The sequence below is a fragment of the Haliotis cracherodii genome, unplaced genomic scaffold (genome assembly GCF_022045235.1).
Source record: "Haliotis cracherodii isolate W230 unplaced genomic scaffold, xgHalCrac1.p SCAF_12, whole genome shotgun sequence".
Taxonomy (NCBI): domain Eukaryota; kingdom Metazoa; phylum Mollusca; class Gastropoda; order Lepetellida; family Haliotidae; genus Haliotis; species Haliotis cracherodii.
The window spans coordinates 19,558,949-19,572,650 of record NW_027266267.1 but is presented as its reverse complement, the minus strand read 5'-3'; the positions used below and the strand labels follow the sequence as shown (position 1 = coordinate 19,572,650).

General features: G+C 45.6%; 1 protein-coding gene across 5 annotated transcripts in view; it reads left to right on the top strand.

Annotated features, from left to right (window-relative positions):
* Positions 1-13,702, top strand: part of LOC139458229 (E3 ubiquitin-protein ligase CBL-B-like) — a 62,039-nt gene that overhangs the window by 27,096 nt on the left and 21,241 nt on the right. For 4 of the 5 annotated variants that reach the window (XM_071239596.1, XM_071239595.1, XM_071239593.1 and 1 more), the window contains exons 2-6: positions 1,382-1,429; positions 8,766-8,912; positions 9,468-9,599; positions 11,153-11,290; positions 11,971-12,190. In XM_071239596.1, the coding sequence (XP_071095697.1) occupies positions 1,382-1,429; positions 8,766-8,912; positions 9,468-9,599; positions 11,153-11,290; positions 11,971-12,190 (685 nt within the window). The remainder of the gene's footprint in view (positions 1-1,381; positions 1,430-8,765; positions 8,913-9,467; positions 9,600-11,152; positions 11,291-11,970; positions 12,191-13,702) is intronic. The other variant, XM_071239594.1, reaches the window with a different exon arrangement.

Below are 13,702 nucleotides of genomic sequence, written 5' to 3'. Positions count from 1 at the left end.
GAGAATTAAACCCAGGTCTCTACCATGACAAGCAAACACTTAACCACAAGGCTACCCTCTGTCCATTACTGTAAATCTTAAAATTAATGTGTCTCCAAATTAATACGACTGCTGTATCTACAAGGCTTTTCTCCCACACTAAGCTGACACGCCACGATATTTCTGTAATACTGTTAAAAGCGGCGTTAGACCCGACTCTCTCAGACAGTCACTTCACTCACTCACTCATAAAGTGGTACACATTAGAAACATCTCTTCTCAGCTTATAAACTTCTCCACATGTTTCTATAGTTTGCGTTTCTTTTGGTGGTGAGAATATAATTAATGGGATCCTTGCTTCAGATACTGTAGGATTCCCTTCATTTGGATCCCTGTAGTCTCTAAGTATCAGCTTTGGAAATTGGCACAAGACCTATAGTCCTTGCCAAACTGCCCAGAAGCCTTATATCATGAGGACTGGTGGAAATGTACAAATGGGTTTTGCTGTATATTATCACAATAAAAAGACTCACTGAGTTTGATTTGTGTCACAAAAAGCCATGTGAGTGTTTGTTTAAGATATATTGGTGACTAGAGCAGGATGAGGAAAACAGTTGATTCTGTGTGTAATTGCAGCCATGGTATATTATCTCATAACACTCCCTATCAGGTATCACACACACGAGGAAGTACATGTTTTCCTTACACACATGCATGATATTAGACTTGTTAGACACTGGTTGGTTGTTTGTTGTTTAACGCCGCACCAAGCAATATTCCAGCTATCATGGCTATATGAAGGCGGTCTGTTAATAATCGAGTCTGGACCAGACAATCCAGTGATTGACGTCATGAGCATCGATCCACACAATTGAGATCTATGACATGCATCAACCAAGTCAGCGAGCCTGACCACCCGATCCTGTTAGTCATCTCTTACGACAAGCATAGTCGCCTTTTACTACAAGCATGGGTTGCTGAAAACCTATTCTACCCTGGATGTTCACGGGTTGTTATTAGACACTGGGTGAGGTTCAGGGCTGATACTGCTGTGCCATGTTGATGTCCCATGACTGATTGTAAGTCCGGGGGCACGGGTGGCCCAGTCGTCTAAGGTGCCGCGATTCACTGTGCAGAGTTGCGTCCCTTGGGCACGCCAGAAACCTATGATTGTGGGTTTCGAATCCCGGTTCGCCCCGATTATGTTTCTAGGTTTGTCAGCATCACACCCATGTCGTGGGTTTCACCGAAGTGGTAAACGTCTGAGACCTGCATCACTTCAGGCTTTCCTCCCACATTTAGCTGACACACTGTGATATAACTGGAATACTGTTAAAAGCGGTGTTAAACCCCACTCAAGATCGTACATCCATCCACTTTATTATGTGTTTCTCATCTCCAGGCTGAGCTGCAAGGGAGGGGGCCGGAAGATGAATTCATTAAACACTGGGTGAGGTTAAGGGCTGATAATACCATTGTTATGTGTGATTAAACTGTTGTTATGTGTGATTATACTATGGTTATGTGTGATAATACTATTGTTATCTAAGTGAGTATGGTCTTACACTGGTATTAGCAATATTCCAGCAATTTCACAGCGTGACACCAGAAATGGGCTTCACACATTGCAACCCATGTGGGGAATCGAACCCGGGCGTTCGGCATTCCAAGCGAACGCTTTAGCCACTAGGCTACCCAAACGCCCCCTATGGTTATGTAGATGTTCCCATGATTGCTTCAAATCTCCATGCTCAGCTGGGGCACGGTTGGCCCAGTCGTCTGAGGCTCTGCAATTCCCTGTGCAGAGTTGCGTCCCTTGGGCACACCAGAAACATATGATTGTGGGTTGAAATCCTGGTTCGCCCTGATTATGTTTCTAGGTTTGTCAGCACCGTGCCCGTGCTCGTGGGTCTTACCAAAGTGGTAAACGTCTGAGACCTGCATCACTTTGGTCTTTCCTCCCACATTAAGTTGACACTCATTAAAACCCAACTCTCTAACACAGTCACTTGACTCACTCACTCACTCACTCACTCACTCACTCACTCACTCACTCACTCACTCACTCACACAGTCACTTGACTCACTCCACTCCACTCCACTCCACTCCACTCCACTCCACTCCACTCCACTCCACTTGACTTGCTCACTCACTTGACTCACTCCACTCCGCTCCACTCCACTCCACTCCACTCCACGCCACTCCTCTCCACTCCACTCCACTCCACTTGACTTGCTCACTCACTTGACTCACTCCACTCCACTCCACTCCACTCCACTCCACTCCACTTGCTCACTCACTTGACTCACTCCACTCCACTCCACTCCACTCCACTCCACTTGACTTGCTCACTCACTTGACTCACTCCACTCCACTCCACTCCACTTGACTTGCTCACTCACTTGACTCACTCCACTCCACTCCACTCCACTCCACTCCACTCCACTCCACTCCACTCCACTCCACTCCACTCCACTCCACTCCACTCCACTCCACTCCACTTGACTTGCTCACTCACTTGACTCACTCCACTCCGCTCCACTCCACTCCACTCCACTCCACTCCACTCCACTCCACTCCACTCCACTCCACTCCACTCCACTTGCTCACTCACTTGACTCACTCCACTCCACTCCACTCCACTCCACTCCACTCCACTCCACTCCACTTGACTTGCTCACTCACTCACTCACTCCACTCCACTCCACTCCACTCCACTCCACTCCACTTGACTTGCTCACTCACTTGACTCACTCCACTCCACTCCACTCCACTCCACTCCACTCCACTTGCTCACTCACTTGACTCACTCCACTCCACTCCACTCCTCTCCACTCCACTCCACTTGACTTGCTCACTCACTTGACTCGCTCCACTCCACTCCACTCCACTCCACGCCACTCCACTCCACTTGACTTGCTCACTCACTTGACTCACTCCACTCCACTCCACTCCACTCCACTCCACTCCACTCCACTCCACTCCACTCCACTTGCTCACTCACTTGACTCACTCCACTCCGCTCCACTCCACTCCACTCCACTCCACTTGACTTGCTCACTCACTTGACTCACTCCACTCCACTCCACTCCACTCCACTTGACTTGCTCACTCACTTGACTCACTCCACTCCACTCCACTCCACTCCACTCCACTTGCTCACTCACTTGACTCACTCCACTCCGCTCCACTCCACTCCACTCCACTCCACTTGACTTGCTCACTCACTTGACTCACTCCACTCCACTCCACTCCACTCCACTTGACTTGCTCACTCACTTGACTCACTCCACTCCACTCCACTCCACTCCACTCCACTCCACTCCACTCCACTCCACTCCACTCCACTCCACTCCACTCCACTCCACTCCACTCCACTTGACTTGCTCACTCACTTGACTCACTCCACTCCGCTCCACTCCACTCCACTCCACGCCACTCCTCTCCACTCCACTCAGGTGTAGGGAGTGGGCCGAATGATGAATATAATAAAAAATAGAAATAACACATACCTATGGTTGAGGAGAGAACTGATATAAAATATTTGTTGTGATACATTTTGAAGTGTGACGGTGGTGTGGGAGTGTTTAGAACTGACGAAGTAGAGGGCTAACGAGACTGCAGTAACTTACTTCCTTACTTGAATATTATTATTCTAAAATACAGCGCAGAATTTGTCATCAACAGGACATAAATTCATAGTTTTTCTTGGTCAGGGTCAAGTGTATTCAAAGCGCTTTAAAACAAAAACTTCGGTTTGAAGAGAACGGAAGTTTGGACATACACCAATGCAGTGATCCATCATAAGTGTTAGAGGGGGGCACAGGTGGCCCAGTCGTCTAAGGCGCAGCGATTCGCTGTGCAGAGTTGCGTCCCTTGGGCACGCCAGAAACCTATGATTGTGAGTTCGAATCCCGGTTCACCCCGATTATGTTTCTAGGTTTGTCAGCACCATACCCGTGCTCATGGGTTTCACCGAAGTGGTAAACGTCTGAGACCTGCATCACTTCGGGCTTTCCTCCCACATTAAGCTGACACGCCGCGATGTAACTGGAATACTGTTAAAAGCGGTTTTAAACTCAACTCACTCACTCATAAGTGTTGGTCGAATGAAAATTGCCTTTGATATGAACTTAAAAACCTATCTCATTACTGCTTCTCAATTTAGAGGATGTCAGTGTAGATTTGATACCTGTAAATTCCTCTCAATTTGATACCACTGGAGGTCCAATCAGTGGTGGATTCTAATGGTTGAAGCATGTCATCGTATCCCAGACCCATGAAGATCCGGGGTAGAATAGGTCTTCAGCAACCCAAGCTGCTGATAGAGGCGGCTTTGCTTGTCGTAAGAAGGGACTAACAAGACTGGATGGTCAGGCTCGCTGACTTGGTTGATGCATGTCATTGTATCCCAATTGCGTGGATCGATGTTCATGATGCCAATCACTTGATTGTCTGGTCCAGACTTGATTATTTACAGACTGACGTCACATTGCTGGAATATTGCTGAGTGTGGCGTTAACAACAAACAAACTAAACCAATCACATTTAACACCTGTCATCCCTTAGGGTGGTGCTTGGTTGGAACAGATCCCCAGTAACCGGTCATCGTAATTAGGGGCAACTAAATGGATTAGTGCAGGTTTATTGATGTGGCTGATTGAGTGTCATTAATATGATATCAATCATTGATGGGTGCACACTGCTGTTTTAGATAAAAGACAAACAAATAAACAGTGTCTGGGCGTGTTTAGCCAACAATTTTGTCACAGTGTATAGTCAACAGTTTTATCATGGTGTTGAGCCATCAGTTTTATCACAGTGTATAGTCAAAAGTTTTATCATTGTGTTGAGCCATCTGTTTTATCACAGTGTATAGCCAACAGTTTTATCACAGTGTATAGTCAATAGTTTTATCATGGTGTTGAGCCAACAGTTTTATCACAGTGTATAGCCAATAGTTTTATCATGGTGTATAGCTAACAGTTGTATCACAGTGTATAGCCTACTGTTTTATCACAGTGTATAGCCAACAGTTTTATCACAGTATATAGCCAACAGTTTTATCACAGTGTATAGCCAATAGTTTTATCATGGTGTATAGCCAACAGTTTTATCACAGTGTATAGTCAATAGTTTTATCATGATGTTGAGCCATCTGTTTTATCACAGTGTATAGCCAACAGTTTTATCACAGTGTATAGTCAATAGTTTTATCATGGTGTTGAGCCAACAGTTTTATCACAGTGTATAGCCAATAGTTTTATCATGGTGTATAGCCAACAGTTTTTTCCCAGTGTATAGCCAACAGTTTTATCATGATGTTGAGCCATCTGTTTTATCACAGTGTATAGCCAACAGTTTTATCACAGTGTATAGTCAATAGTTTTATCATGGTGTTGAGCCAACAGTTTTATCACAGTGTATAGCCAATAGTTTTATCATGGTGTATAGCCAACAGTTTTTTCCCAGTGTATAGCCAACAGTTTTATCATGATGTTGAGCCATCTGTTTTATCACAGTGTATAGCCAACAGTTTTATCACAGTGTATAGTCAATAGTTTTATCATGGTGTTGAGCCAACAGTTTTATCACAGTGTATAGCCAATAGTTTTATCATGGTGTATAGCTAACAGTTGTATCACAGTGTATAGCCTACTGTTTTATCACAGTGTATAGCCAACAGTTTTTTCACAGTGTATAGCCAACAGTTTTATCACAGTGTATAGCCAATAGTTTTATCATGGTGTATAGCCAACAGTTTTATCACAGTGTATAGTCAATAGTTTTATCATGATGTTGAGCCATCTGTTTTATCACAGTGTATAGCCTACAGTTTTATCACAGTGTATAGTCAATAGTTTTATCATGGTGTTGAGCCAACAGTTTTATCACAGTGTATAGCCGATAGTGTATAGCCTCCGGTTTTTCCCAGTGTATAGCCTACAGTGTTTTCCCAGTGTATAGCCTACAGTTTTATCACAGTGTTTAGCCTACAGTTTTATCACAGTGTATAGCGTACAGTTTTATCACAGTGTATAGCCTACAGTTTTTTCCCAGTGTATAGCCTACAGTTTTATCACAGTGTATAGCCTACAGTTTTATCACAGTGTTTAGCCTACAGTTTTATCACAGTGTATAGCCTATAGTTTTATCACAGTGTATAGCCAACAGTTTTATCACAGTATATAGCCAACAGTTTTACCACAGTGTATAGCCAACAGTTTTATCACAGTGTATAGCCTACAGTTTTATCACAAATAGCCCACAGTTTTATCACAGTGTATAGCCTACAGTTTTATCAAGGTGTATAGCCTACAGTTTTATCATGGTGTATAGCCAACAGTTTTATCACAGTGTATAGCCTACAATTTTTATTACAGTGTATAGCCTACAGTTTTATCACAGTGTATAGCCAACAGTTTTATCACAGTATATAGCCTACAGTTTTATCACAGTGTATAGCCAACAGTTTTATCACAGTGTATAGCCAACAGTTTTATCACAGTGTATAGCCTACAGTTTTTTCACAGTGTATAGCCTACAGTTTTATCACAGTGTATAGCCAACAGTTTTATCACAGTGTATAGCCTCCGGTTTTTCCCAGTGTATAGCCTACAGTTTTTTCCCAGTGTATAGCCTACAGTTTTATCACAGTGTTTAGCCTACAGTTTTTCCCAGTGTATAGCCAACAGTTTTATCACAGTGTATAGCCAACAGTTTTATCACAGTGTATAGCCAATAGTTTTATCACAGTGTATAGTCAATAGTTTTATCATGGTGTTGAGCCAACAGTTTTATCACAGTGTATAGCCAATAGTTTTATCACAGTGTATAGTCAATAGTTTTATCATGGTGTTGAGCCAACAGTTTTATCACAGTGTATAGCCAATAGTTTTATCATGGTGTATAGCCAACAGTTTTTTCCCAGTGTATAGCCAACAGTTTTATCACAGTGTATAGCCTCCGGTTTTTCCCAGTGTATAGCCTATAGCCTACAGTTTTTTCCCAGTGTATAGCCTACAGTTTTATCACAGTGTTTAGCCTACAGTTTTATCACAGTGTATAGCGTACAGTTTTATCACAGTGTATAACCTACAGTTTTTTCCCAGTGTATAGCCTACAGTTTTATCACAGTGTTTAGCCTACAGCTTTATCACAGTGTATAGCCTATAGTTTTATCACAATGTATAGCCAACAGTTTTATCACAGTGTATAGCCAACAGTTTTACCACAGTGTATAGCCAACAGTTTTATCACAGTGTGTAGCCTACAGTTTTATCACAAATAGCCCACAGTTTTATCACAGTGTATAGCCAACAGTTTTATCACAGTGTATAGCCTACAGTTTTATCACAGTGTATAGCCTACAGTTTTATCACAGTGTATAGCCAACAGTTTTATCACAGTGTATAGCCTACAATTTTTATTACAGTGTATAGCCTACAGTTTTATCACAGTGTATAGCCAACAGTTTTATCACAGTATATAGCCTACAGTTTTATCACAGTGTATAGCCAACAGTTTTATCACAGTGTATAGCCAACAGTTTTATCACAGTGTATAGCCTACAGTTTTTTCCCAGTGTATAGCCAACAGTTTTATCACAGTGTATAGCCTCCGGTTTTTCCCAGTGTATAGCCTACAGTTTTTTCCCAGTGTATAGCCTACAGTTTTATCACAGTGTATAGCCTACAGTTTTATCACAGTGTATAGCGTACAGTTTTATCACAGTGTATAGCCTACAGTTTTTTCCCAGTGTATAGCCTACAGTTTTATCACAGTGTATAGCCTACAGTTTTATCACAGTGTTTAGCCTACAGTTTTATCACAGTGTATAGCCTACAGTTTTATCACAGTGTATAGCCTACAGTTTTATCACAGTGTATAGCCTACAGTTTTTTTCACGGTGTCCTAGTTTCCAGAGATTGAGATTTTGCATGAAAATCAAGGGGTCCTGTCCTAACCCATTGTTTATCTTGTTAACTGGAGGGGGTATTCAGGAGTCCCTAGAAGTACTGTAGAATCTCAAGAAACCCAGGCCTTCCTTTTTTTCCAACGCTGGTTTACAGCCTTAGAAATTCACACTAGTCTGCAAGCCCAAGGCTACCAAATTGTGCTGAGGACTAGTGAAAATTCAATCATGGCACTCCTCGTTGACTAGCAGCAGTTGAGGGGCCTGAACCGGTTCTCAATACTTTAACCTTACTACACACTGGAACTGAGTAAAATTGACAGCTTTGAAAAACATAGTGTACATTCTTAGCTTGCTCAAGCATGACCAGAGCTCCAGATAACTTTTTGAGCAATTGAGTTTGACTCTAGGGTTTCTATTTCAATTGGGTAACCAATATTTTTTCACTCATCTATTCATCACTCTATTGGCTTTCCCCCAAAATTAGTGAACATTTTAAGATTTAAAAACAATGGAAGAATGTTTTAGATGTATGTAACTGTTTTAAATATATAGGCTTGACTCGGAAAGAAAATTAGCTCGTAATTGTGTTTCGGAAATTAGCTCCTTTGTACCCATGCTGAAAAAGCTTCATTGGGTTTTTACGCAAACTGTTTTTAGACATTTGAGTTTTTCATTTAATGCATGTGTTTTTGTACTCAAGTTAATTGAAAGTACCAGTGAAATAATGTTTCTACAGTCCTCTCGACTAGTCTGAAAAAGGCGAGTTTCTGAGGCTGGTTTAATGCTGCAGTACTTTGACATCGTGCTGGATCAGCACATTTCTGAGAGACAAGTAGCTGTGGTCTAATACATCCTCTTCTGTTTCAGAATCATTGTGTCCTGGAAAGATTTCCGCAGCACACTAAATGAGACTCACTCCATCAGCACCTCCTTGGAGGCCATGGCGCTCAAGTCCACCATCGACCTTACGTGTAACGACTACATATCAGTGTTTGAGTTTGATGTCTTCACAAGGTAGGATACACAGCAATATGTCAGTGTTCGATTTCTTTATAAGGTAGGATATATGGCAATATATCAGTGTTTGATGTCTTCACAAGGTAGGATATACGGCAATATGTCAGTGTTTGATGTCTTCACAAGGTAGGATATATGGCAATATATCAGTGTTTGATGTCTGCACAAGGTAGGATATATGGCAATATATCAGTGTTTGATGTCTTCACAAGGTAGGATATATGGCAATATATCAGTGTTTGATGTCTTCACAAGGTAGGATATATGGCAATATATCAGTGTTTGATGTCTTCACACGGTAGGATATATGGCAATATGTCAGTGTTTGATGTCTGCACAAGGTAGGATATACGGCAATATATTAGCGTTGTCATCACAAGGTAGGATATACGACAATATATCAGTGTTTGATGTCTTCACAAGATAGGAATTATATTTTTAATATATTTTTGCCTTTCTTGTAAATGAACAAAATAACAACTTGTATTTCTCTTGATCTTGTTGATTTCATTCATCTACGGCTATTTTAACACTAGCAATGTTTTCTTCCAGATTGTTTCAGCCTTGGAATAATTTGCTGCGCAACTGGAACGTTTTGGCCGTCACGCATCCTGGCTACGTGGCGTTCCTCACGTATGACGAGGTGAAGGCTAGACTAAAGAATTACATCAACAAACCAGGGAGGTGTGTACAACGTACAGGGCAACATTCCACAAAGCAATCTTAGCGCTAAGACAATCGCAACTCCCATGCTTTGACATAGACTTACGACAGTGTGTGTGTGTGTGTGTGTGTGTGTGTGTGTGTGTGTGTGTCTGTGTCTGTGTCTGTGTCTGTGTCTGTCTTTCTGTCTGTGTCCCACTCAGTAGTATCCTAGCTATATGACAGTGGCCCGTAAATTTTGACATCAGACCTTGAGAGGGAAGGCAGGAGGACGTCAGAGCTTGAGAGGGAAGGCAGGAGGATGCAGAGCTTGAGAGGGAAGGCAGGAGGACGTCTGAGCTTGAGAGGGAAGGCAGGAAGACGTCTGAGCTTGAGAGGGAAGGCAGGAAGACGCCTGACCTTGAGAGGGAAGACAGGAGGACGTCAGCTTGATAGGGAAGGCAGGAGGATGTCTGAGCTTGAGAGGGAAGGCAGGAGAACGTCTGATCTTGTGAGGGAAGGCAGGAGGACGTCTGAGCTTGTGAGGGAAGGCAGGAGGACGTCTGAGCTTGTGAGGGAAGGCAGGAGAACGTCTGAGCTTGTGAGGGAAGGCAGGAGGACGTCTGAGCTTGTGAGGGAAGGCAGGAGAACGTCTGAGCTTGTGAGGGAAGGCAGGAGGACGTCTGAGCTTGAGAAGGAAGACAGGAGGACGTCAGCTTGAAAGGGAAGGCAGGAGGACGTCAGCTTGAAAGGGAAGGCAGGAGGACGTCTGAGCTCGTGAGGGAAGGCAGGAGAACGTCTGAGCTTGTGAGGGAAGGCAGGAGAACATCTGAGCTTGTGAGAGAAGGCAGGAGGACGTCTGAGCTTGAAAGGGAAGGCAGGAGGACGTCAGCTTGAAAGGGAAGGCAGGAGGACGTCAGAGCTTGTGAGGGAAGGCAGGAGAACGTCTGAACTTGTGAGGGAAGGCAGGAGGATGTCTGAGCTTGTAAGGGAAGGCAGGAGGACGTCAGCTTGAAAGGGAAGGCAGGAGGACGTCTGAGCTTGTGAGGGAAGGCAGGAGAACGTCTGAGCTTGTGAGGGAAGGCAGGAGGACGTCTGAGCTTGAAAGGGAAGGCAGGAGAACGTCTGAGCTTGTGAGGGAAGGCAGGAGGACGTCTGAGCTTGTGAGGGAAGGCAGGAGAACGTCTGAGCTTGTGAGGGAAGGCAGGAGGACGTCTGAGCTTGTGAGGGAAGGCAGGAGGACGTTTGAGCTTGAAAGGGAAGGCAGGAGGACATCTGAGCTTGTGAGGGAAGGAGGGAGAGTCACTGTCTGAGAATGAGTAGGGAAAGAAGAGAGTGAAAAGTTGATAATTGCAGGGAGGTGGAATAAGTGAGAGAAGGTTGCCTGGTACCCAATCTTGTTGCAAGAGCTGACTAAACCATGAAGTTGATGCATGTAGTTTTCTTTAGGTCAACCCATTACAATCTCTTTGCCGTTCTGCTGCCATCTGAAACATTATTCAATCTTGAGCATTATGGTGTTCTGAAATATGTTTGATTTCTTTGTTTTCTTTTCTGTGTTTTTGTTGACTAATTGTCCTGATTTCTGTCTACAGCTACGTGTTTCGGCTCAGCTGCACAAGGCTGGGACAGTGGGCCATTGGCTATGTGACGTCAGACAAGCAGATTCTTCAGACCATCCCTCAGAACAAGTCTCTGTGTCAGGCGCTGCTGGACGGGCAGAGGGAGGGCTTGTAAGTATAGCACCAGTGTCTGTGTCAGGGCAGAGGGAGGGCTTGTAAGTGTATCTAGTGTATGTGTCAGGGCAAAGGGAAGGCTTGTAGGTATAGCACCAGTGTCTGTGTCAGGGCAGAGGGAAGGCTTGTAAGTATAGCACCAGTGTCTGTGTCAGGGCAGAGGGAGGGCTTGTAAGTAGAGCACCAGTGTCTGTGTCAGGGCAGAGGGAGGGCTTGTAAGTGTATCTAGTGTACGTGTCAGGGCAAAGGGAAGGCTTGTAGGTATAGCACCAGTGTCTGTGTCAGGGCAGAGGGAGGGCTTGTAAGTATTGCACCAGTGTCTGTGTCAGGACAGAGGGAGGGCTTGTAAGTATAGCACCAGTGTCTGTGTCAGGACAGAGGGAGGGCTTGTAAGTATAGCACCAGTGTCTGTGTCAGGACAGAGGGAGGGCTTGTAAGTATAGCACCAGTGTCTGTGTCAGGGCAGAGGGAGGGCTTGTAAGTATAGCACCAGTGTCTGTGTCAGGGCAGATGGAGGTGTTTCTTCAGTCCTTTGAGTTAGCTGCTTTTGTACTTGGAATCCCTGGACCTTAGTTTGATGACATGGACCCATTAATTCCCATTCATAATTTGGAAAACCTATGATAATTGATAAGTGATAAAACCCCACTGATTCCCAGAACTTGCGTCTGTTTCAGCTTCCTGTACCCTGACGGTCGCCACATCAACCCCGACCTGAGTTTCCTGGTACAGGACAGCCAGGAGGACCACATCAAGGTGACGCAGGAGCAGTACGAGCTGTACTGCGAGATGGGCTCCACCTTCCAACTCTGCAAGATCTGTGCTGAGAACGACAAGGACATCCGCATCGAGCCATGCGGCCACCTCCTCTGTACCCCTTGTCTCACACAGTGGCAGGTGAGGCCCACCACAAACACACTCTGTACCCCTTGTCTCACACAGTGGCAGGTGAGGCCCACCACTAACACACACTGTACCCCTTGTCTGACACAGTGGCAGGTGAGGCCCACCACAAACACACTCTGTACCCCGTGTCTCACACAGTGGCAGGTGAGGCGACCACAAACACACACTGTACCCCTTGTCTGACACAGTGGCAGGTGAGGCCCACCACAAACACACTCTGTACCCCTTGTCTGACACAGTGGCAGGTGAGGCCCACCACAAACACACTCTGTACCCCTTGTCTCACACAGTGGCAGGTGAGACCCACCACAAACACACTCTGTACCCCTTGTCTCACACAGTGGCAGGTGAGGCCCACCACTAACACACACTGTACCCCTTGTCTGACACAGTGGCAGGTGAGGCCCACCACAAACACACTCTGTACCCCGTGTCTCACACAGTGGCAGGTGAGGCGACCACAAACACACACTGTACCCCTTGTCTGACACAGTGGCAGGTGAGGCCCACCACAAACACACTCTGTACCCCTTGTCTGACACAGTGGCAGGTGAGGCCCACCACAAACACACTCTGTACCCCTTGTCTCACACAGTGGCAGGTGAGACCCACCACAAACACACTCTGTACCCCTTGTCTCACACAGTGGCAGGTGAGGCCCACCACAAACACACTCTGTACCCCTTGTCTCACACAGTGGCAGGTGAGGCCCACCACTAACACACACTGTACCCCTTGTTGTCTGACACAGTGGCAGGTGAGGCCCACCACTAACACACACTGTACCCCTTGTCTGACACAGTGGCAGGTGAGGCCCACCACAAACACACACTGTACCCCTTGTCTGACACAGTGGCAGGTGAGGCCCACCACTAACACACTCTGTACCCCTTGTCTGACACAGTGGCAGGTGAGGCCCACCACAAACACACTCTGTACCCCTTGTCTCACACAGTGGCAGGTGAGGCCCACCACAAACACACACTGTACCCCTTGTCTCACACAGTGACAGGTGAGACCCACCACTAACACACACTGTACCCCTTGTCTCACACAGTGGCAGGTGAGGCCCACCACAAACACACTCTGTACCCCGTGTCTCACACAGTGGCAGGTGAGGCCCACCACTAACACACACTGTACCCCTTGTCTGACACAGTGGCAGGTGAGGCCCACCACAAACACACTCTGTACCCCTTGTCTCACACAGTGGCAGGTGAGGCCCACCACTAACACACACTGTACCCCTTGTTGTCTGACACAGTGGCAGGTGAGGCCCACCACTAACACACACTGTACCCCTTGTCTGACACAGTGGCAGGTGAGGCCCACCACAAACACACACTGTACCCCTTGTCTGACACAGTGGCAGGTGAGACCCACCACTAACACACTCTGTACCCCTTGTCTCACACAATGGCAGGTGAGGCCCACCACTAACACACTCTGTACCCCTTGTCTCACACAGTGGCAGGTGAGGCCCACCACAAACACACTCTGTAC